Genomic DNA, 23,345 nt, shown 5'->3' with positions numbered 1-23,345 from the left:
TCAGTTCATATAAGTATTGTCCAAAATTCATAACACCACATATACATATCAGCATAATAATATGTTAAACCCTTTCTCATTGTTTAACCATGTAATTGATAGTTCCTCCTCGCTTTCTATCATCCTCTTGTCACACACATCACCCATCTAATATTTTGTGCCATTTTTCCACTTGGTGCATGAAGACCAATGTGGATTTATACCAACAGCTTTAAGACATTTCTTATTCTAGCCTCCTATACCTTCCCATTATTTTGGTGTCTAAGTTCAGTATTAATAGTGGCCTATAGTGGCTTGTTCTACAGTCCTGCAAATCTGCTATGAATTTCCATGGCATATAGATGATCTATATTATAGCCAGACTGTTCAAACAAAGACAAATTATTAATACATCATATAGAAACACGATAGCACTGTACCAGCCGCGGGCCGTGGAGGGAGTTACGGTGGGGTAGGGAGGCGGGGAGGGGGAGGGGCGGGGTGGAGGGTGCTAAAAACAGGCATATGGATCATTGCAGGTAAGTACACAATTTAATTAATAAAACAAAATTCGTAGCGTGCACAGCATTGCTTTTTGCCATGCAGTGCGCGCTACGAATTTCGTTTTATTAATTAAATTGTGTACTTACCTGCAATGATCCATATGCCTGTTTTTAGGACCCTCCACCCCACCCCTCCCCGCCTCGCTGCCCCACCGTAACTCCCTCCACGGCCCGCGGCTGGAGAGCGCTCCCACACCTCCTCACTGCCCGTCACCTACCGCACTCTATTACAGAACCACGACAATGACAACAAATAACACCAAGATATAAACGGGACAGTTGCACACTTGGAAACTCTCGGGAGCTCTCGAGAGCAGCCGCGGGCCGTGGAGGGAGTTATGGTGGGGCAGCGAGGCGGGGAGGGGGAGGGGTGGGGTGGAGGGTCCTAAAAACAGGCATATGGATCATTGCAGGTAAGTACACAATTTAATTAATAAAACGAAATTCGTAGCGCGCACTGCATGGCAAAAAGCAATGCTGTGCACGCTACGAATTTCGTTTTATTAATTAAATTGTGTACTTACCTGCAATGATCCATATGCCTGTTTTTAGCACCCTCCACCCCGCCCCTCCCCCTCCCCGCCTCCCTGCCCCACCGTAACTCCCTCCACGGCCCGCGGCTGCACTGTACGATAACAAAAAATATACAAAATGTTATGAAATCATAATATACAATCACAGGACAATAGTGCTCACAGGGTTACACACAAAACACATAAAAGAAGAAATACCCCTGTTTGTACTGCTTCTGAGATGGCTGCATGCCCGTATTTCCGGGCTGTGGCATTTCTTTTGGATCTCTTTTCCCCGACTGATATCAAGCCTGTATTGGAAGTCTCATGAGGGATGTGATTTGGTCTCAGCCCCGAGGTTAAATATCTTTGGTCTGAGTATTTTGGATTGATTATGTTCATGAATTTGACAGTCAGTATTGTTCCATGAGCATGTCTGCCATGCAATTCTAATCAAACCTTACTGTTGGATGCTCTGTATATAAGTCTTATTTGTCCTAATGATGACCATACCATTTTAGTTTGGGTGAAATGCCTCCAACGCCTATCCGTGGCTTCTACTGAAGAAGAAGCTTTCTTTGCTACTTTTGTTTCGTTAATGGTATAACAGTCTTTATGTACAATTTTTCCTCAGCCACTGTTTTTGATTACACTGTTAATTTCCTATTTTGTGTGCTTTGGGTGAAACCTGTGAACACCACTGTCCTGTGATTGTATATTATTATTTAATTAAATGTTGCATATATTTTGTTACTGTGTAAGGTATCGTTTTTCTATGTGATCTATTAATAATTTGTATTTTTTTAACTGTTTAGTTTGTGTCTTGTGTAATGCAGTACTTGAACCTTTGTTAGGGTTCTACTCTTTACTCTGCCCCAGGTTCAGGTGCTAGGGCTGCCGCTGTTTGTTGCAACTATGTTATAGCCAGTCTACTCTGTGGAACTAGATCGTTGAACCCACTCCAAGGCAGGGTCAGATAAAAAAAATAACAGCACACAAACACAAATAATTTGCTATTGTCAAATTACTCCCGATCCAGTCAACCAGTTAGCGAAAGAAAAAATGTGTCCCTCCTGCACCCATGGGCAACCAACCTTGGTGTTTCTTTTTTGGTCATAGCAAAATCCTGCAAGTTAGCCTATAGCTTTCAAAAAGGACCACTTAGAAAAAACGAAAAAAAAAACAGAAGAATGGTCACTTAGTCTTTCCAGAGACAAAAAATGTGCAGAATACTAATTTTTTTATTGGGAGTTTAGTGGTAGCTATGCAGGCTTAATAATGAACAGGCCAGCATTAATGATGCTCTTGTTACGTCTGGATATATAGATATATTTGTGGGCGTGGAGGGGTTTCCTGACGTGTTGTTCTTTGCCCGCACATTATTTATCTCCTACCTCTAAGCTACCATGAGCATCAATGTCAGGGAGAGTTGCATGTGTAGGAGTGTGAAAGGTCAATCTTACCTGACATAACTCGAATTTATTTTTAAAGGATATCGTTCTGCTTTGGAACCTCTCTTAATCTCCCACAAAGAGAGCTCGCCCTTCTCTTTTGATGCTTTTCTACTGTTGCACGTTTGCCAGTGTTGCTCCTTTCGTGTATTGACTCATTTCGTGTACCTTGCTAGTCCATGTAAAAACTAAAGCCCAGAGGAAAGACAGCAACCTTTCATCTGTTCCTGAATGTCTCACTTTTCTTATATTTAACTACTAAAATGCAATATGAAGCTGTGAAACTTTGGAGCTTTATGGAACTGGTAGTTTATTTATGTGTTTAGTGTTCTTGTACATGGAAACCAAAACCAGCCATGGATAACTTGTTTGAACACACATTAAACTGTGTAAGGGAGTGTAGTGAGAAGGGTGCATATTACAACATACTTTATGATATATATATATATATATATATATACCTTTTGTGGCACACAGGAGGAGTATTGTGGTAGCAATGGTGTGCTTGGAGCGCTGCAAGCCACGGGAGGGCTTATACCGGGCCCTGATAGGACCGCGACTTCGCGGTGAAGCCCGGAGTATTGCCACGGGCTTACCGTATTTGCCCGCAACGAAGGCTGCAGAAGGCGTTGGGCAGTGGGGGTTAATTGTTACAGCCCCAAGCGGAACTTTTCAGAATCCTGGCAGCCTGTTCAAACATCCCACCACTAGGGATGCTGGTACTTGCAGTCCACCATCTTTCCCCCAATGAGAAGGATGCATTCAACATTCAAAAGGGACTGCTGCAAGGAGCCAGGAGGGGAGCACAGGCATCTGATGAGGGACGAATCCCGAAACGCGTCATGCTTTACGAATCTTTGTTCACAATTACCTTCCACTGTCCGCTGAGTTCCTCGTTGTCTTCCTGGTGGAGGCGACTGTTTCCTAATATTGTTTGCGAGGCCACAGCGCAATGGAGGTAACCCGCCCTAACGAGCCAAGCACCTTTTGTGGCACACAGGGGGAGTATTGCGGTAGCAATGGTGTGCTTGGAGCGCTGCAAGCCACGGGAGGGTTTATACCAGGCCCTGATGGGACCGCGACTTCGTGGTGAAGCCCGGAGTATTGCCACGGGCTTACCGTATTTCCCCGCAACGGAGGCTGCAGAAGGCGTTGGGCAGTGGGGGTTAATTGTTACAGCCCCATTCGGAACTTTTCCGAATCCTGGCAGCCTGTTCAAACATCCCACCACTAGGGATGCTGGTACTTGCAGTCCACCATCTTTCCCCCAATGAGGAGTATGCATTCAACATTCAAAAGGGACTGCTGCAAGGAGCCAGGAGGGGAGCACAGGCATCTGATGAGGGACGAATCCCGAAACGCGTCATGCCTTACGAATCTTTGTTCACAATTACCTTCCACTGCCCGCTGAGTTCCTCGTTGTCTTCCTGGTGGAGGCGACTGTTTCCTGATATTTTTTGCAAGGCCACAGCGCAATGGAAGTAACCCGCCCTAACGAGCCAAGCACATTTTTTGGCACACAGGAGGCGTATTGCGGTAGCAATGGTGTGCTTGGAGCGCTGCAAGCCATGGGAGGGCTTATACCGGGCCCTGATGGGACCACGATTTAGCGGTGAAGCCCGGAGTATTGCCACGGGCTTACCGTATTTGCCCGCAACGGAGGCTGCAGAAGGCGTTGGGCAGTGGGGGTTAATTGTTACAGCCCCAAGCGTAACTTTTCAGAATCCTGGCAGCCTGTTCAAACATCCCACCACTAGGGATGCTGGTACTTGTAGTCCACCATCTTTCCCCCAATGAGGAGGATGCATTTAACATTCAAAAGGGACTGCTGCAAGGAGCCAGGAGGGGAGCACAGGCATCTGATGACGGACGAATCCCGAAACGCGTCATGCCTTACGAATCTTTGTTCACAATTACCTTCCACTGCCCGCTGAGTTCCTCGTTGTCTTCCTGGTGGAGGCAACTGTTTCCTGATATTTTTGCGAGGCCACAGCGCAATGAAGGTAACCGGCCCTAACGAGCCAAGCACCTTTTGTGGCACACAGGAGGAGTATTGCGGTAGCAATGGTGTGCTTGGAGCGCTGCAAGCCATGGGAGGGCTTATACCGGGCCCTGATGGGACCGCGACTTCGCGGTGAAGCCCAGAATATTGCCACGGGCTTACCGTATTTGCCCGCAACGGAGGCTGCAGAAGGTGTTGGGAAGTGGGGGTTAATTGTTACAGCCCCAAGCGGAACTTTTCCGAATCCTGGCAGCCTGTTCAAACATCCCACCACTAGGGATGCTGGTACTTGCAGTCCACCATCTTTCCCCCAATGGGGAGGATGCATTCAACATTCAAAAGGGACTGCTGCAAGGAGCCAGGAGGGGAGCACAGGCATCTGATGAGGGACGAATTCCGAAACGCGTCATGCCTTACGAATCTTTGTTCACAATTACCTTCCACTGCCCGCTGAGTTCCTCGTTGTCTTCCTAGTGGTGGCGACTGTTTCCTGATATATATATATATGTGTAGCTCTCACCAAGCACAACAAATGCTGTGCCAATGCACTCCAAATCCAGTCCTTTACACAATTACTGCTTCAAACACAAGCGTGTATCCCAGGTGAATATTTATTCATCTCATTCCAGCATGATAGTTCGAAGTATGGAACAAACCCAACGCGTTTCGGCGACACACTCGCCTTGGTCACGGGTGGCTATTCAAACTGAATCGAATGTTTTAAAAAAGTTTACACAAATACAAAATACACATGTGACTCCCAAAGTAAGAAATTAACAAAGGACATGGAACATCCACTATGGCGGCCATCTTGAAGTGGTGTCAGTATACATGCAGAGTATTACTACTCATATCGCTAGGAGGAATGTAAACACATTGCGCCTTCCCATATATATTAACCACAATGCGAAGTAAGTTCAATCCTGTATCCAGTACAGTACAGTTAGCGTGGATAACTGCCACCACCAGAGAATCTCACCCCAAATTGGCATATCTTAAGCAAAGTTGGGCTCACATCGTAATCCAGTTCATTGTCAATAGTCAAATATATCCCATATAAGAATAATACATACTGAGTGACCACAATTCCTATACATATTACGAGCAAGTGCTTCAATATTGCTAACATAAAGACCCCGGTGGGTAGATATGCCAATTTGGGGTGAGATTGTCTGGTGGTGGCACTTTACCTTTTGCTGCTTTTGCACACGGCACTGCAAAGCTGTTTTTGTAAGATAGCCTTCACGAAGGTCTACACATGAGAAAAGGTTTGTTTTTCGACCTCTCTAGGCATACATTGTGCCCCTGGTCTGCACAGTGAGTGCTGAGCCGTCAAGGTTATCATAACATGTGAGCCTGTTTATCGGCATGTCCATGTAACACATTCTAGACACAAGATTTTGGCAGCTGCTAGCCAAGTAAGATTTTGGCGTCTTTATCATAGCACACTTGCCATGATTTCACACACTTGGAAGATTCCAGGGATGCAAAGAGCCTTGCTGATCCAGATGTAATTTACACTTACTGAGCGGAAAGGTAATGGGGTCCAAGAGACCTTCTTTAGTTTATAATACATAGTTCCTATATAGGGAGGGTGTTAAAACTAGGCACTATGTAACCTGTTTGCACTATCATTGTAATATGATTCCTCCTTTTGTATTTTATGGAATTGTTATAACCATGCTCACCATATTATTCTTAATCATATGTCTGCTTATGTTGACTAAAATACTGCGCATGAGATCACGTTGGTAAAATAAATATTTTAAACTTACAGAGTCTCTTTTTTACTCCTGTTGTGGACTGGTATGAGAGTATAACAAAAGAGTGTTCTCACATCCCACCATTCCTGAGATTGTCCTAAGTCTAGGTTGTCTAATCGTTGGTTACTTTGCTATAGGACGAAGAGCTAATGTGACACTGATGCTGTCTGGTTGGGGTTTTCTAGGTACTGAGGTGAGTTTCTGGTACACCACAATTCACTTATGTCCTAGGGATCTGTGCACAGTTCTGTGTACAAGCAGAAATCCTTGTAACAAGCTGTTGCATTAATAAACAAGAAGAATGCTCCAACGTTAAAAAAAGTCCAACAAACGAGCATACTTTTATAAACATGTGACACTCATTATATAATTTTAACAAAGTGCCACATTGCAGCCTCACCACCATCTCCACTGACTCCAGCAGTTTCAGTGTTTCAATTACATCAGATTCTCCGCCCCAGGATATATGAGATTGGGTTTGCAGACACATTCCTCCTATGGTGTGTCCCATTCCTGTTGAATCATAAACAAGGAGGCTCCTTGTTCCCCTATTCTTCCACCTAGAGCACGTTGTTGTGTTGTGTCTCAGCTTGTTCCCCTTCTCTTTTGAGACTCTGCATTAAGACATTGTCTCGACTGAGCCACTCCCATGGTCTCCTATAATACATTTGCATCAATGACACCCAGCACCTACTGTTCGTCGATTGGGATTTTGGGCAGGACACGTGAAAGGCTTCTAACTTTATTTGAGAGAGGTCAAGGGACGGGTGGGCTGCCACTGGCTAAGCATATCTCCAATAATATCTATATTCTTATAGTGGGGAGCATCAACCGGTGGTTGAAATCCTACTGGCCCGACAACATGGGTACTTGTGCCATGGGGGTGGTAAGGAAGAACTTTGTTAAATGTCTGAGGCCCACTGGGAAGGTGGAAATGGGTTGACATACTTTGAGGTGTGGTCAGGTGGCATACATCCCTCCAAAGAAGGTAAAGGGAAGATCTGGTAGAACATTTATATTCCCTAGATTGACTAAAAGTAAAACCAGTTAATAAACCACAACCACTGGGGGCCACATGGTACCAGTAGGACCAGCAATTTGAGAGAAAACTATGTATCCGCAGCAAGATGGATTTTGTAAAACTGCATTTGTTGGACACTTTATCTATGCTGGACACTGATCTATATTGATTGTGTTAAACTTTCATTGTTTTTGTTGGACACTTGATCTGTGTTGGACACTTATCTATGTGGATACACACAAAAGGTCAATTTTATTTTTGCTGAGTAATGTCGAATTGACTGTATGGCTCAAGTAACACTGAAGTTGGGCTTTATAAATGTGGATAATGCAAATTGTTTATCTTACACTGTATGGAAAATGTATTTAGTGTTCTGATAAAAAAGAGGAGATTCACAAAAATAAAGTATTTTTGTTACAGAACGTTTTATTGTTTATGACTGTCTGTCCATTGCATACATGCCAATACCATGTAAGGGATAAATCTATCTGGTACATCAACACCAAAAACATTGCCAAGTGAGGAGTAGCAGGGTAAACAAAACAAGGAAACCAGAGACCTTCAGCGGCCAGTGAGACATAGAATCTTCATGGGTCTGTAGAACTGTACCAGTTATTAATTTATGGTGTAAGGGACATCGTTTTGAATAACAAATTAGATCAATCCCACCCCCATTTCCTCAACTGGATCCCTCCCCATAATGATAGACAACTTACTAAAAATGGTATTTTCAGAATTGTGACTTGAAATTTGACTTTACCTTTATAGAGGATTTTAAATTACAAGACTTTTGCGTGTGAACAATATATTTGTCGTTACTCCGAATCTAAAGGTATCACATTTTAAATTAAAAAAAAAGAGGGAGGACCAAGGAGCTAATAAAGGTCCAGTGTCCATGCTCCAAATACAAGTCTGATAACAAAAAGGAGGACAAAGTTCCTATACAAGGGTGCAAAAGTCACCGGTGTATCAGGGTGCAAACAGTCACCCATGCATTAAAAACAGGGAAAGAAAAGGGAAAGGTAATCCTAGGTATAAAGTACCCTAATAGGAGAGGGAAAGGCATTCAACATCCTCTGCTGCACTCACACACCCCGAAGAATGTCATGCTTCATCATCGGGCATTTTGCTCCTCGTAGAGCCGGCGCTGCAATTCCCTACGGGTCCCCAGAAGGGTCACTTTATCGGAGATCTTTTTGAGGAAATGCCGAATGTTGCATGAGGGTGTGTGGGGAAGGGTAAAGGAGGGTAATTCATGTACGTGCAAACGTAATAGTGGGATAAAAATCCAAGGGTATAAAAGCAGCGTTCAGTTTTTCTTGGTAAACCCTTGGCAGTTAAGAATACTGCTTAAAAATGACTGACCCCAAAAGGCCCACTATGCCTGGGTGTCTATAGTCGCGGTCGACATGTTTCGCGCCTCTGTCGCCCTTAGGTCATTGGCGCTTCTTCAGGACCAAACAAAAAACAGTGAAGTGCACGTGAAGATAATACATAAAAGTTAAAATGAGAACCCTCTTATCTCAGCCAGGGCAGGTAAGGAAGCCTGTATACCCTCTATGTAAATACAGCTGCTACACAGAAGCTCCTCCTGGTTGATACCGAGGAAACAAGAAAACAAGATAAACCACATGTGAGCGTCAGTAACTACTTGATGCATCACGAGGTGCCACTTTTGTGTACACCTAGTTTCACAGAAAAATTGCGCAGGCACACGGGAAAGGTGCACCATGAGGCGGGGGCCGTAAGTACAAAGAGCAATTAGCTCAATTAACGCTTATATTGTTAAAATTGTTAAAATAAGGCACCTAGACTCGGATACATGGAAGTGGTTAAACGTGTAACAACTATGAGGCAGGAGCCTGCCAATGTTGAAATATGGTAGAATTACCAAAACGTGAAAATGGGTGGAACACCATCACCATGCTTACCAAGCACTAGTAAAAGCACTCCTCCAATGGTCAAGAGAATGGACGCCCGCGTATAGTCGGGCTGTGGAAACAATATACACAGGCCAGGCACATAAATAAAAATGTGAAGGCACCGTCAACCATCAAGTGACTGGAATGAAATGGTACTTACAAAGATATACGGGTGCTGCCTCTAGTGCACCTACCCCTGTCCAAATGCTCGCCGTAAGTAAATTAAGAACGGCGAAACGCGGGATTTTAAATCAACAAGTCGGGCAAGGGGAGAGGTGGAAACTCTTTCCGGTGATGTCTAAATAGGAAGTATCTCAATGCGCATGTGCAGCATGGCGGCGAAGAGGCGCATGCGCATCAATCACATACACTCTTCCCTCGCTCATGCGCACTGGCTTGAATGAAAAGGAAGGTGTCAGTACTAGTAATGTCTCAAAACAGTTATCAGGAATCAAGCAGTTCCTCCGGTATTTTTGCACCCTTCAATTTCTTGGGCATCACCGTGTAAACCAGGTCCTAATATCATTAATGGACCACACCTCGTATATAAATGGCCTGTGTAGATGTTCCCTAACAAAAAACCATCCCGACGTGGATGCATGGGCCATATAGAGGGGCTAAAAGGATACACCCAGGTTGCCTAGAAAGGGGGGGGAGGACTGTGATATGCGTCCTAATGTTTATTTAATTGCAAAGAATTAATTGACCAGGAATTAACTAGGCCCAAATTTTTGAGCATGGCTACAAGTCAGCTCCCACTGACCCCAAAGACCAATCTCGTGTGCCCGCTGGAAAAGGGGGGGGGGAGGGGGGAAATAGAGTAGGTCCCATGGCCAAACCGCAGTGCATAATCAATTAAACAAAAAGAGGGAGGACCAAGGAGCTAATAAAGGTCCAGTGTCCATGCTGCAAATACAAGTCTGATAGCAAAAAGGATGACAAAGTTCCTATACAAGGGTGCAAAAGTCACCGGTGTATCTAGGTGCAAACAGTCACCCATGCATTAAAAACAGGGAAAGAAAAGGGAAAGGTAATCCTAGGTATAAAGTACCCTAATATGAGAGGGAAAGGCATTCAACATCCTCTGCTGCCCTCACACACCCCGAAGGATGTCATGCTTCATCATCGGGCATTTTGCTCCTCGTAGTGCCGGCGCTGCAATTCCCTACGGGTCCCCCGAAGGGTCACTTTATCGGAGATCTTTTTGAGGAAATGCCGGATGTTGCATGAGGGTGTGTGGGGAAGGGTAAAGGAGGGTAATTCATGTACGTGCAAACGTAATAGTGTGATAAAAATCCAAGGGTATAAAAGCAGCGTTAAGTTTTTCTTGGTAAACCCTTGGCAGTTAAGAATACTGCTTACAAATGACTGACCCCAAAAGGCCCACTATGCCTGGGTGTCTATAGTTGCGGTCGACATGTTTCGCGCCTCGGTCGCCCGTAGGTCATTGGCGCTTCTTCAGGACCAAACAAAAAACAGTGAAGTGCACGTGAACATAATACATAAAAGTTAAAATGAGAACCCTCTTATCTCAGCCAGGGCAGGTAAGGAAGCCTGTATACCCTCTATGTAAATACAGCTGCTACACAGAAGCTGCTCCTAGTTGATACCTAGGAAACAAGAAAACAAGATAAACCACATGTGAGCGTCAGTAACTACTTGATGCATCACGAGATGCCACTTTTGTGTACACCTAGTTTCACAGAAAAATTGCGAAGGCACACGGGAAAGGTCCACCATGAGGCGGGGGCCGTAAGTACAAAGAGCAATTAGCTCAATTAACGCTTATATTGTTAAAATTGTTAAAATAAGGCACCTAGACTTGGCTACATGGAAGTGGTTAAACCTGTAACAACTATGAGGCAGGAGCCTGCCAAGGTTGAAATATGGTAGAATTACCAAAACGTGATAATAGGTGGAACACCATCACCATGCTTACCAAGCACTAGTAAAAGCACTCCTCCAATGGTCAAGAGAATTGACGCCCGCGTATAGTGGGGCTGTGGAAACAATAGACCCATGCCAGGCACATAAATAAAAATGTGAAGGCACCAATGGAGTTGGGTGAAAATGATGTCAACCATCAAGTGACTGGAACGAAGTGGTACTTACAAAGATATACGGGTGCTGCCTCTAGTGCACCTACCCCTGTCCAATCGCTCGCCGTAAGTAAATTAAAAACGGCGAAACGCGGGATTTTAAATCAACAAGTCGGGCAAGGGGAGAGGCGGAAACTCTTTCCGGTGATGTCTAAATAGGAAGTATCTCAATGCACATGTGCAGCGTGGCTGGCGCAGAGGTGCATGCGCATCAATCGCATACACTCTTCCCTCGCTCATGCGCACTGGCTTGAATGAAAAGGAAGGTGTCAGTACCGGTAATGTCTCAAAACAGTTATCAGGAATCAAGCAGTTCCTCCGGTATTTTGGCACTTTTCAATTTCTTGGGCATCACCGTGTAAACCAGGTCCTAATATCATTACCGGACCACACCTCGTATATAAATGGCCTGTGTAGATGTTCCATAACAAAAAAACATCCCGACGTGGATGCATGCGCCATATAGAGGGGCTAAAAGGATAAGCCCAGGTTGCCTAAAAAGGGGGGGAGGACTGTGATATGCGTCCTAATGTTTATTTAATTGCAAAGAATTAATTGACCAGGAATTAACTAGGCCCAAATTTTCGAGCATGGCTACAAGTCAGCTCCCACTGACTAAGCATGGGCGTAAAATCCGTTCCGCTCGCGGAATTTGCGGATTTTCGGTAAATTCGCAATCCGCGAATTCTAGCGAATTTGCCGAAAATCCGTTGATTCGCACGCAGCGGATTTTTTTGCTTGGTGATACAATATTGCGGCGCGCGGCGTGGCGCACGGCGTTCACTTTCCGTCATTCAGCGTTTGCCGAGTTGTTTTTCTCGATATTTTGCGAGTGCTGCGCCATATTGGATCTTGCTGCGGGATCCCGCGGGAGTTGGCACCCGCGAATACGTCATCGCGGCTTGCCACCTTACCTTGCACAGCACGCATCGCGAGAGTTCTCAATTGCGAACACATAGGTGCAGCGGGCAGGAACAATCTCGCACTCGCGAAATAGAGATTTTGCAATTCTGCACAAGAAATCCACCAGCAAACAGCATAAACCTTCAGAAAATGATGATTTTTATCAGAATCACTACTCAGGTTGACATTTGCCTGCACTTTTTTGTTGCAAGGAGTCCATTTTTTTGGGGGGGGGAGAGGAAGGAAGTGCACGACAGTCTCCAACTTCCTGTTCCTGTCCAGCAGGCTCCTCCCAGTGCTTTCTTCATGTGCTGGTCACTTTCATTTGGACCTTGACCTGGAAGGATTACTTTTTGTGGGTGCTGCTGGATATTTGGATTTGAGGCCTTTTTGACTTTCTTTGGATCACTTTTGGATTAGAAATCAACTTTCACAAGTAAGTTTGTTGGGGCATTACAGTTGCTGCAACTACAATTTTGGAACTTTTTCAGAACATTAAATAAAATATATTGTGGGTAGCCACAGTATCCACTAGGACCAGGGTTGGTTATGGGTGCATGCATTATACAACTGTTTTGTTGAATTTAAACATCATTGAGGCCATGGATGGGCTGGGATTGTGCTTAATTTTGTGTTTTTTGTCGATTTTTTGGGGCTGCTGTTGGGGCCTTTTGCCCAGGGGTAGTGAGTGGTGCATGGACTGAGTCTGATTGTGGGGTCTCACTCTCTTTAATGTAAACATCCTGGATGGCATTGGATTGTGGTGATTTTTGTGTGTTTTTCGTTTTTTTGGGGATGCTACTGTTGATTTGGACTGGCCATGTGTGTGGTGGTGGTGGCCATCTTGAGTGCTGGTACAGGCAACATGTGCTTGGGGTGCAAGGGCCCATTTTGAAGAGAGGCAGTGTCTGAGGTCTGCACTTATTTTGCCTAGCTTTCATCCATTATGCCCAGGGGTAGTGAGTGGTGCATGGGCCTAGTCTTTCTGTGGGGTGTCTTCTTGGATTTAAACACCATTGAGGCCATGGATGGGCTGGGATTGTGCTGAATTTTGTGTTTTTTGTCGTTTTTTTGGGGCTGCTGGTGGGGCCTTTTGCCCAGGGGTAGTGGGTGGTGCACGGACTGAGTCTGCCTGTGTGGTGGTCTCACTCTCTTTAATGTAAACATCCTGGATGGCATTGGATTGTGGTGATTTTTGTGTGTTTTTCATTTTTTTGGGGTGCTACTGTTGATTTGGACTGGCCATGTGGGTGGTGGTGGTGGCCATCTTGTGCAGGCAACATGTGCTTGGGGTGCAAGGGGCCATTTTGAAGAGAGGCAGTGTCTGAGGCCTGCACTTATTTTGCCTAGCTTTCATCCATTATGCCCAGGGGTAGTGAGTGGTGCATGGGCCTAGTCTTTCTGTGGGGTGTCTTCTTGGATTTAAACACCATTGAGGCCATGGATGGGCTGGGATTGTGCTAAATTTTGTGTTTTTTGTCGTTTTTTTGGGGCTGCTGGTGGGGCCTTTTGGCCAGGGGTAGTGAGTGGTGCATAAGCCTAGTCTTTCTGTGGGTTGTCTTCTTGAATTTAAACACCATTGAGGCCATGGATGGGCTGGGATTGTGCTGATTTTTGTGTGTTTTTTCGACTTTTTGGGGTGTATAACTGATGTTCCTCTGTCTTCCATTGCTTGAAGGTGCAAAAGAGAACCACCAGTGCCAGGAAGAAGTCCTGCTGCGGTGTGTGCAGCACAACGTCACGTGTGGCCACAGACAACTCTGCAACTTGTACAACTGTGGCCTGCTGTTCAGAGTGACATCTGAAGAAGATGGCCCCAAAACCCAAAAAAAGTTGCCCGTAGCTCCTCTAGCAAGAAAGTTGCCAGTAAGGAGCAGAAGAAGCAAGTGGCGCCACTTGCCAAGGAGACTGGTGTGATGACGACCGCCACATTTTTTGGGGAAAAAAAGTACGTCTGCTGCAGCAGCGGGGTCTGCTGGGGACCAAGCTGGAAGCAGCACCTCCGCTCCATTGGGCTCAGTGCCACCACCACCACGCCAACTTAGGTCCAAGCCCTTGAGTGCTGCAGAGGCAGCCAGTATAGTTGTTCAATCACCATCGACCAGTGATGTTGGCTCATCGCAAGAAAGTAGCAGCAATGTCCCTCAAGAATCAACACAGGTTGTTGTAACTCATCTGACGAGTGTTGAACAACCACAGCCGCAACAACAATCACATGTGCAAGTAGTACAAGCCCAAGTACATGTGGAAGGAGAGGAGGCGGCGCAAGGAGAGGAGCAAGCAGAGGTGCATGGAGGGGCACAACAAGTGGCCACAATACTTGTTCCTCCAGAAGTAGGGGCACATCTGGAAATCGACAATCAAGCCGAGGTATCATTCGAGGAAGCCACTCCTCCTGATGATCATTCATTGACGTCCACATCCCGAGCAAGGAAAAGATCAAGGGTGTTGGTGTCTACATCTTCTTCAAGCCCACCTCCTTCTGATGATATGGATCTTACTTGGGAACCAGCACCACTGCCGTCTGAGAGTGAGGTTGAGGAGGCACACCATGATCTGACAAAGGTAGCAAAGCATAAAAGGAAGGTCGTCGAAACTCTCAAAGTTATGGAGTGTGATGACGCTCAACAAGAAGTGGCGTATACTCCTGCTGCTGAAGACTCTCACGACGACGACGCAGTCATCATCACTAACGTCACTGAAGCCCCAGCGGGCATGCAGCAAACAGACATTTTGACCCTAGCCCGACAAGCTGCTGAGCGTGATGATGAAGTCGACGAGGAGGCAATGGGAACACCAGAATCATTGATGTTAACTAGTACACCACAACGTGCCGCTTCCATATTTCTTACTCGCCAGAAGGGACCTCCATCCACCTCGACCTCAATTAGTGGTGGTGAAAGTGCACAACATAGTAAAGTTCAGCAATACACATACTCCACTTCATCTGGCATTAGCAGCACGGCCACCACCAGTATCGCCCCCTCCGGCCCCCACAGACATTTCAAGTCCGCAGTTTGGGACTTCTTTAGTGTTTCCACAAAAAGGGAAAACATAGCCATTTGTAGCATTTGTAAGCTTGCAGTTAGTCGTGGTAAGCTTGGTACCAACTATGGGACTGGGGGCCAGAGAGGTCATCTTAAGAGACAGCACACTGTCCAATGGTTGGAGCACCTAAAGCAGATCAAGGAAGCCCGAATTGCAAGTCGAGAAAACCTTGATGTTCCATCTGATGATGACAAGGAGGAAGAAGTGTCACACACTTCACTTACAACCAGTACCCCTGGGAGCCACACTAAGAGTGTGGGACAGAGTGAGACACCAATGTGAAAAAGTTCATCAGCGAGCGTAACTGGGTCGAAGAAGTCATTATTATCATCCCGTAAAATGGTCCAGGGCAACATTAAAACAATGTTGTTTTCAGACGCGCCATATGACCGCAACCACCCAATGGTGCGTCTGTATATACTTAGCTGGCTAAAATGCTAGCGCTGGATCTTCTACCTTTTTCTTTTGTAGAAGGGGTTGGTTTTCTCTAATTAGTGGCAGCGCTCTGCCCTAAATGGAAGGTTCCTAGCCGGTACTATTTTGCCCGAGTTGCGGTTCCAGCACTACATGAAGATGTGCTGGAGGTGATTGGGGCAGCTTTGCAGAAGAGTGCTGTTCACACTATACATCTCACAACAGACATGTGGACCAGTGGCGCAGGCACTGATTACATGTGCATCACTGCACACTGGGTCTCTTTTTCAGGGGTTAAAGCAAAGCTAAACGCAGGTGCTGACCTGGACCAAGTTTTTAAAGCTGCTCGGAAACATGCAACACTAGCCATGTTTGGCTTGGAGAAAGTCATACAGCAGAAAACATTTTGAATGAGTTCAACACAAAGGTCTTTCACTGGCTGTCTCCCCTCCCAAAAAACGCAGCATTGGTTATGTTTCCACGGATAATGGTGCCAATGTAGTTAAGGCCATGGAACTGGGTGACTATTTCAGAGTGCCGTGTTTGGCGCACTGTATAAACCTGGTTGTTAAAGAATTCTTGGAGAAAGAAAGTCCAGCATGCCAGTTAGTGGTCACCTGCCGAAAAATGTGCAACCATTTCAGCCATTCTTTTAAGGCCCGGAAGCATCTGAGGAGCCTGCTACATGAACGTCGAATGCCAGTGAAAGCACTCATCCAGGAGGTGCCAACACGTTGGAACTCAACGTTCTACATGCTTGAGCGTCTGTATGAGCAGTTTACGGTACTCAATCAGTATTTCTTAACAATGGGTACAGCTGTGAAGGAGGACCTGAGGTTAAATGCGGCGCAATGGGAGCTAGTTAAAAGCCTGACAGACATGCTTCATCCTTTTGAGTTCTTCACGCGTGCAGTCAGCAGGGAGGACTGTAATTTGGGAAAAGCTATCCCATTGTTGCGCATGCTGGAGCACAAAATGAAGGCGGTGTCTTCAAAGTTTAAAAACGATGAAGAAAAGCAACAAGCTTTTCTTTTGGCGGAGAAATTATTAGAGCGTCTACGTGGCGATGAACGTCTTCAAAAGATCCACTCAGAACAGCATTACATTTGTGCTACTATTCTGCATCCACGCTACAAAAAGGCGCTGGCAGGCTCTGCATTATTTCCTTTTAGGGATGAAGATGCTACAAAGTACAAACGTTGGGTAGCCTGGTCAGCCATCAGGTTTGAAAGAGAACGGAAGCAAATTGAAGGAAAAGGCAGTACATCAGCATCAGCAGGCCATCCCCAGTCAGAAGACTCCACTTCTGCACCTGTGGCTGTGGCAGAAGTGACCTCTCAGCCGTTAAAGACACCGGCAACCGCATCATCTGCACCAGACACAACAGAAATATCGGGTGATGAAGAGGATTGGTTAGCTGAGATTGGTTATGGTTCTGAAAAGGTCCGAGCGAAAATTCAGCAAAGTGGAGGAAACGTGAAGAACTTTGAGTCGATGGTGCAGGACTATCTGAATGACTCAACAGAGGTCTATGTTAATGCTGACCCATTGGCGTATTGGCATGGGAAAAAAGAATTGTGGCCAGAGATCTCCCGCCTGGCTATACATTACTTGTCTTGCCCACTCGCAAGCGTGTCTTCTGAACGTGTTTTCAGTGCTGCTGGTGGCATTGTAACTTGCAAACGGACCCGCCTCTCGCCCAAAAATGTGGAGATATTGACAATGATCAAGATGAATGAGCACCTCATACCACCAGATTTCAAAGTACCAGATCGCACGTTGGAAGAAGACGAGGACAGCAACTTAGATGAGGGAATTTCTTCTGTGTTAGGTGACACTGACCTACTCCTGCCTGATGATTTCGCAGAGTATGAGGATGAACTCTTCTTCCCTGACACGAGGCCTGAAAATGAGCCAAGGAATTCAGACATTTTCTTTTTCGTACTTATTGACTTTTATTCCTGTGTTTCTGTCTTTCTTTGTTTTGCACAAGTTAATATAATTAAAACTTTAATCACCTGTACTTTTGCTTTTTGGCTGTTTGGGGGGTCTTCTACTTGTTTTCGCCTGGGTTGACGGCTCTGGCACCATTGCTGGGAAGGTCTAATACCGGATAAAACTGGTTTAAACAACATCCATGAGGAAAAAAGGTTTTGACCTTTTCTGACTTTTCGCTCAATGTAGCATTTTAAGGGGCCTGTTTGGGGGGCTTCCTGGTGTTTGTGGGTGAGTTTCGGGGTCTGGGAGCACTACTGGGTATAGATAGTTTAGATGGCAAGAGGTTTGAAGGAAATCCATGGAGGCAGAGGGGAGTTAGGGCCTAGCTGCAGAGCGCGCGCTGAGTGATTTTGAAATTTTCACAAAAGTGACAAAGTCCACATTTTTGTACTTTTGCTTTTTGGCTGTTTGGGGGTCTTCTACTTGTTTTCGCCTGGGTTGACGGCTCTGGGGCCATTGCTGGGAAGGTCTAATACCGGATAAAACTGGATTAAACAACATCCATGAGGAAAAAAGGTTTTGCCTTTTCTGACTTTTCGCTCAATGTAGCGTTTTCAGGGGCCTGTTTGGGGGGCTTCCTGGTGTTTGTGGGTGGGTTTCGGGGTCTGGGAGCACTACTGGGTATGGATAGTTTAGATGGCAAGCGGTTTGAAGGAAATCCATGGAGGCAGAGGGGAGTTAGGGCCTAGCTGGAGAGCGCGCGCTGAGTGATTTTGGAAATTTTCACAAAAGTGACAAAGTCCACATTTTTGTACTTTTGCTTTTTGGCTGTTTGGGGGTCTTCTACTTGTTTTCGCCTGGGTTGACGGCTCTGGGGCCATTGCTAGGAAGGTCTAAATCCGGATAAAACTGGTTTAAACAACATCCATGAGGAAAAAAGGTTTTTCCTTTTCTGACTTTTCGCTCAATGTAGTGTTTTCAGGGGCCTGTTTGGGGGGCTTCCTGGTGTTTATGGGTGGGTTTCGGGGTCTGGGAGCACTACTGGGTATGGATAGTTTAGATGGCAAGAGGTTTGAAGGAAATCCATGGAGGCAGAGGGGAGTTAGGGCCTAGCTGCAGAGCGCGCGCTGAGTGATTTTGGAAATTTTCACAAAAGTGACGAAGTCCACATTTTTGTACTTTTGCTTTTTGCCAGTTTGGGGGTCTTCTACTTGTTTTCGCCTGGGTTGACGGCTCTGGGGCCATTGCTGGGAAGGTCTAATACCGGATAAAACTGGTTTAAACAACATTCATGAGGAAAAAAGGTTTTGCCTTTTCTGACTTTTTGCTCAATGTAGCGTTTTCAGGGGTCTGTTTGGGGGGCTTCCTGGTGTTTGTGGGTGGGTTTCGGGGCCTGGGAGCACTACTGGGTATGGATAGTTTAGATAGCAAGAGGTTTGAAGGAAATCCATGGAGGCAGAGGGGAGTTAGGGCCTAGCTGCAGAGCGCGCGCGGAGTGATTTGGCAAATTTTCAGAAAAGTGACTAAGTCCACATTTTTGTACTTTTGCTTTTTGGCAGTTTGGGGGTCTTCTACTTGTTTTCGCCTGGGTTGACGGCTCTGGGGCCATTGCTGGGAAGGTCTAATACCGGATAAAACTGCTTTTAACAACATCCATGATGAAAAAGGTTTTGGTACTTTTTGTAACTCAGGGTTCGTTAGGGTTAGCCCTAGCAGCAGGATTGCATGTGTTTCGGGGTGTTCTTGGTTTTTGCAACTGAGTTCTGGGGTTTTAGAGCACTCGTGGGAATGTGTAATTTTTGTTGCAAGCGACTTGAAGAAAATCCATGGTGGGAAAGGGGGGATCACTTACTCTGTGAGAGGCACTTAGTGTTCAAAAGATTTAGACATTTACACTTAAAGGAAGAAAATGACACAGACTTAAGTTTCAGGGAAACAAACTTACTGTTAAACCACCACCCACCAGATTCAAAAGCAGTAGTATGGTGGGAAAGGGGGGATTTGGCATAGTTAAAGAAAGCCTTTGCCACTATTCTTAACTTAGGGCTCGTTAGGCCGGGTTTCAGTCTGTGCAATGGGGGAAAAAGGATGGAGTCAGGCTTCACATTAGCGAGCCGCAATTCAGCATCCGCCGGGCAGGCAGTGGATAGGGTGTCTTCTGGTCACCAACATTGCTGGACGCAGCGTCAGCTGGAATGGAGGAGTGCCGCTAATAAGAGGAATTGTTTGCTGCATGCAACTTACTTACCAAATTCAACAGGACAACTACAACAACATACAGATACAGTATCCATTGTTTTCTTCTCTGAGTGTGACTGCATTTCTTGGATCTCTCTCTGCTTCTAAATTGATCCCTACAGCCATTCTATAGGTTTTACTTCGGCTAATTTTTAAACCTCATTTAATGCAAGAAGTGTTTCTCCGAGTGCAGAGATAGGCAAGTGAAAACGCTGCAGCCCTGTACTGTTGCATTCTAGTACTACTTACTTTTCAGTAACAATGCATGCAGTAGGGCATGCACTTCATTTATGTCACTTAAAAGATTTATAGTTAGCTTTGTACCCAAAGATTTCTTTATCTTCAATTCTTGTTTGTCAATGCTGTGCTTTTTTTTTTTCTCAACAAAACCTACCCAAAAAGAAACCCCCATTCCCATCCATTTTCCAAACCCTAACCGTCTCCCCCCGGGCTGTGTGGTTTTGCTTGATGTGTGACTAAATGACATCAATAATTCCACACACTTGCTGGGGGGGATAAGGTCATAGCAACAGGCTGGTGAAGGAAACCGAGGATATATTCTAGACTTACTCAGCTAGCTTCAGTACTATTTCTTGTAGTAGTAGCCAATGTCAAAGAAATTCAACACAAGTACTAGTTATACTTTCTACTTTACCATTTGTTAGGCTCTGTGTGGCACTGTTCTAGTGAACTGTCACCTTCTATATTCTCTATCGTACCGTTGTAATGCTATAGTAAGGACAAACCAGGTTTCATTTTCTTTTTTTCCATATGCATGCAACTGCCACTGTGTCACACCACTAGTACCACCGCAATGAGGACATTTCATCCGCCCAGGATTGCCAACCTTAATCGCCATTTCCTGTGGAGCCAGCCCTGGGAGTAGAACTACTTTCAAACACAAATTACAGGTAAGATAAGCGTTTGGTGGGAGGTAGTATAATGAAGTATTAGGAATAGACGAGAGATTGACGGTAGTACTACTAGGACTCCTCAGGAAAACAAACTTACTGTTAAACCCCCACCCACCAGACTCAAAAGCAGTAAAAAACAGGTATGGTCAGATAAAGTTTCAAAAAGTATATTTTAGTAGCCCTAACAAAATAATCTCCCGCAAGACCCTCCCTAACCCCAACGATTCTCCTTCAAAAGTCCCACAACCCAACTCCCAATTCCCACCCCCCAAAAGTCTCTAAAAAAGGGGCAAGGGACACTACACTACGGGAGGGTGCTGTTGACTTAGGCGGCCAGGGCATCATACTCCTTGCGGAGGGTGGCATGGTCGAAGCGGAGGCCCTCTACCAAGTTCTTGTAGGTATGGACCTCCTGCTCCAGGTAGGACACTCTTAGGGATAAGCGGCGCTGGCGTGCCTTGCAACTCCTGTGCGGGGCAGCTGGTGTCTTTGCTGCTCGGCGGTGGCGGTTGGCTTTGGTAGCCCGGCTCCGTACCGCTGGAGCACTGCGCTGGCTGGCAGCCCGTGGGGGCACGGAGGAGGATGCAGCTGTCCCAGTAGATGTTGTTGTTGTCGTACCGGTTGACTGCGTGTCCTCCTCCTCCAGGGCCACCAGCCGCCGATATTCGGCGACAGTGGCATCCAGCCTCCGTTGCCGGGCCATTCGAGCCTGCTCCCTCCGTGATGGTCTAGTTGATTTGGAAGGAGCAACTATATGAAGAAAGAAAGACATAGTCTGTAACCAATGCTCCTTAAGAATAATAACACAAAGTGATTGAGCACAAAGTTGTGTCACAGTACAAGTAGCAAATTGAAAGCACAGTACATAACTATTGAGGACAGTATCTATCTAACCTCCCACTTCATCATCCTTGCTCTAACATTAGTGGGAGTTTAAGGAACTAATTCTACGAGCACTATGGACTTCCATTACAGTCGACTATGACAGTCCACCAGTCTTATTCTTCTTCTTCTCTCTTGTTTAGGAAAATTGGTACGTTATCTTATGCAAGCCAGCATAATGCCAGAAAAACAGACGCACACCATGATGAGTGAGACAGGCTTGCGTTACTGTACCGGTCCAGTACATGCAGGTGGTAAATCTCTTCCTTTTCTATTACGGGTGGCACTGAGAATACTCTGTTACAAGAGCTACTGCTTAATTAATTTGGCTTTCACCCTACAGTGCAAATGAGTACTAGAAAAGGAAAATGAAGAAGCTAAATAATTTGATTATCTATCACTTCACATGGGATGTATTTGATGACATATGGGATGACTTTAGGTGCTTTGCTTATTATTGAGTGAACAGTGATACACCCACACATGAATGACGTACTACTACTAAACTTATTAAGAGAGGTAGGGAGTGTCCACCGTAAGAACCGGATATATGCTGTGCTTGCAGTTGCAATACAAACTACTGCTACTATTCATGGTAGTATTTGGACAAAATTACAACTTCTTTTCCTTGCCTTTCCTACACTGTAACGGACGTGCGGGTGCGGTGTTACATGCTCTTCAAGGTAACACTTAGTTCATCCAGTGACCGTCTACTCTCTCTAGATACACATATGCTATCTAAGAGTCAGATAATACCGTGCTCCAGGCATCCATCCATTCAAAGTATATGCACACATACAGTTTCTGTTTCACCCACCCAGGATGTTCTGCTTCCACCCATCCTTGCTTCATCATTCACCCAGCCATGCACCATACCATTTTCTTTCCTTCCCAGCCACCTCATGGACCAAGCAAACACATATCATTCTTCTTTGCCAGCCATCATTAAATTTCTCGTCCTTCCACACTTACTTACACCCTTCTTTCGCTTTTCGTTCATCCCATCCATCAAGTTCATCTCAGATCTTATTGGGATTCTTCTCGCCAAAAACTTCACAGCTAAGTCGAAGTACATTTAGAGGAGGCTACTACCTGGTTGATTTATAATACACCCGTGCAGAAAGCACACTATGCAGTCTTCAATCTCAATAAGTAAGGAATATATAGCTTACCTCTTCCCGCCACCACCGTGTGAACCCTCACAGGAACGTCCGGCACTTGCACCGCCTCCTCCCCAGAGTCCTCGTCCAACACCACCACCTCCGCGCTGGCCCCGCCACCAGATGTTCCACCTACAAAGTACATTTAAGAATGTTAGAATACACCACTCACTACTATATAATATTTGGTCTAGGAGGAATAAAGAAATGTGAAAAAAACTAAATACAATGTAATAATTTATTGCATTATTTCGTGTCCATAGTTCTGTTTGTGCAGATTTGTCCCTGCAACAGTAGTAGAATGGATTGTCCTAGTATCCAAACCAAAAGTAAAGTAGTATCTTATTCTTTCTTGGTGGTCATTCACCTTTTTATTGTTGGCAATTGTCAAAGCATAAACATTTCGAAGACTTGAAAAGACATTATGGACAATCCCAGAGGACTGCACTCAGTGCATAGAGCTATTGCTGACTAGAATGGGAGTCCAATGGAATTGCCAAATGTGCAATCTTAGTTAGCTACACAGACAGACTAAT

The 23,345-nt window shown here is 45.4% G+C and overlaps 1 protein-coding gene across 1 annotated transcript in view; it reads right to left on the bottom strand.

The window, feature by feature from the left end:
• Nucleotides 1-10,778: 10,778 nt before the first annotated feature.
• Nucleotides 10,779-23,345, bottom strand: part of LOC144762253 (uncharacterized) — a 46,620-nt gene continuing 34,053 nt past the window's right edge. The window contains exons 3-5 of the mRNA XM_078647397.1: nucleotides 22,822-22,941; nucleotides 21,303-21,517; nucleotides 10,779-10,823 (exon numbers count right to left, since the gene is read on the bottom strand). Of these exons, the coding sequence (XP_078503523.1) occupies nucleotides 10,779-10,823; nucleotides 21,303-21,517; nucleotides 22,822-22,941 (380 nt within the window). The remainder of the gene's footprint in view (nucleotides 10,824-21,302; nucleotides 21,518-22,821; nucleotides 22,942-23,345) is intronic.

The sequence above is a fragment of the Lissotriton helveticus genome, chromosome 6, assembly GCF_964261635.1.
Source record: "Lissotriton helveticus chromosome 6, aLisHel1.1, whole genome shotgun sequence".
NCBI classification, from domain to species: domain Eukaryota; kingdom Metazoa; phylum Chordata; class Amphibia; order Caudata; family Salamandridae; genus Lissotriton; species Lissotriton helveticus.
Note: the sequence above shows the minus strand (reverse complement) of the source record. Positions and strands in the feature narration are given on the sequence as shown.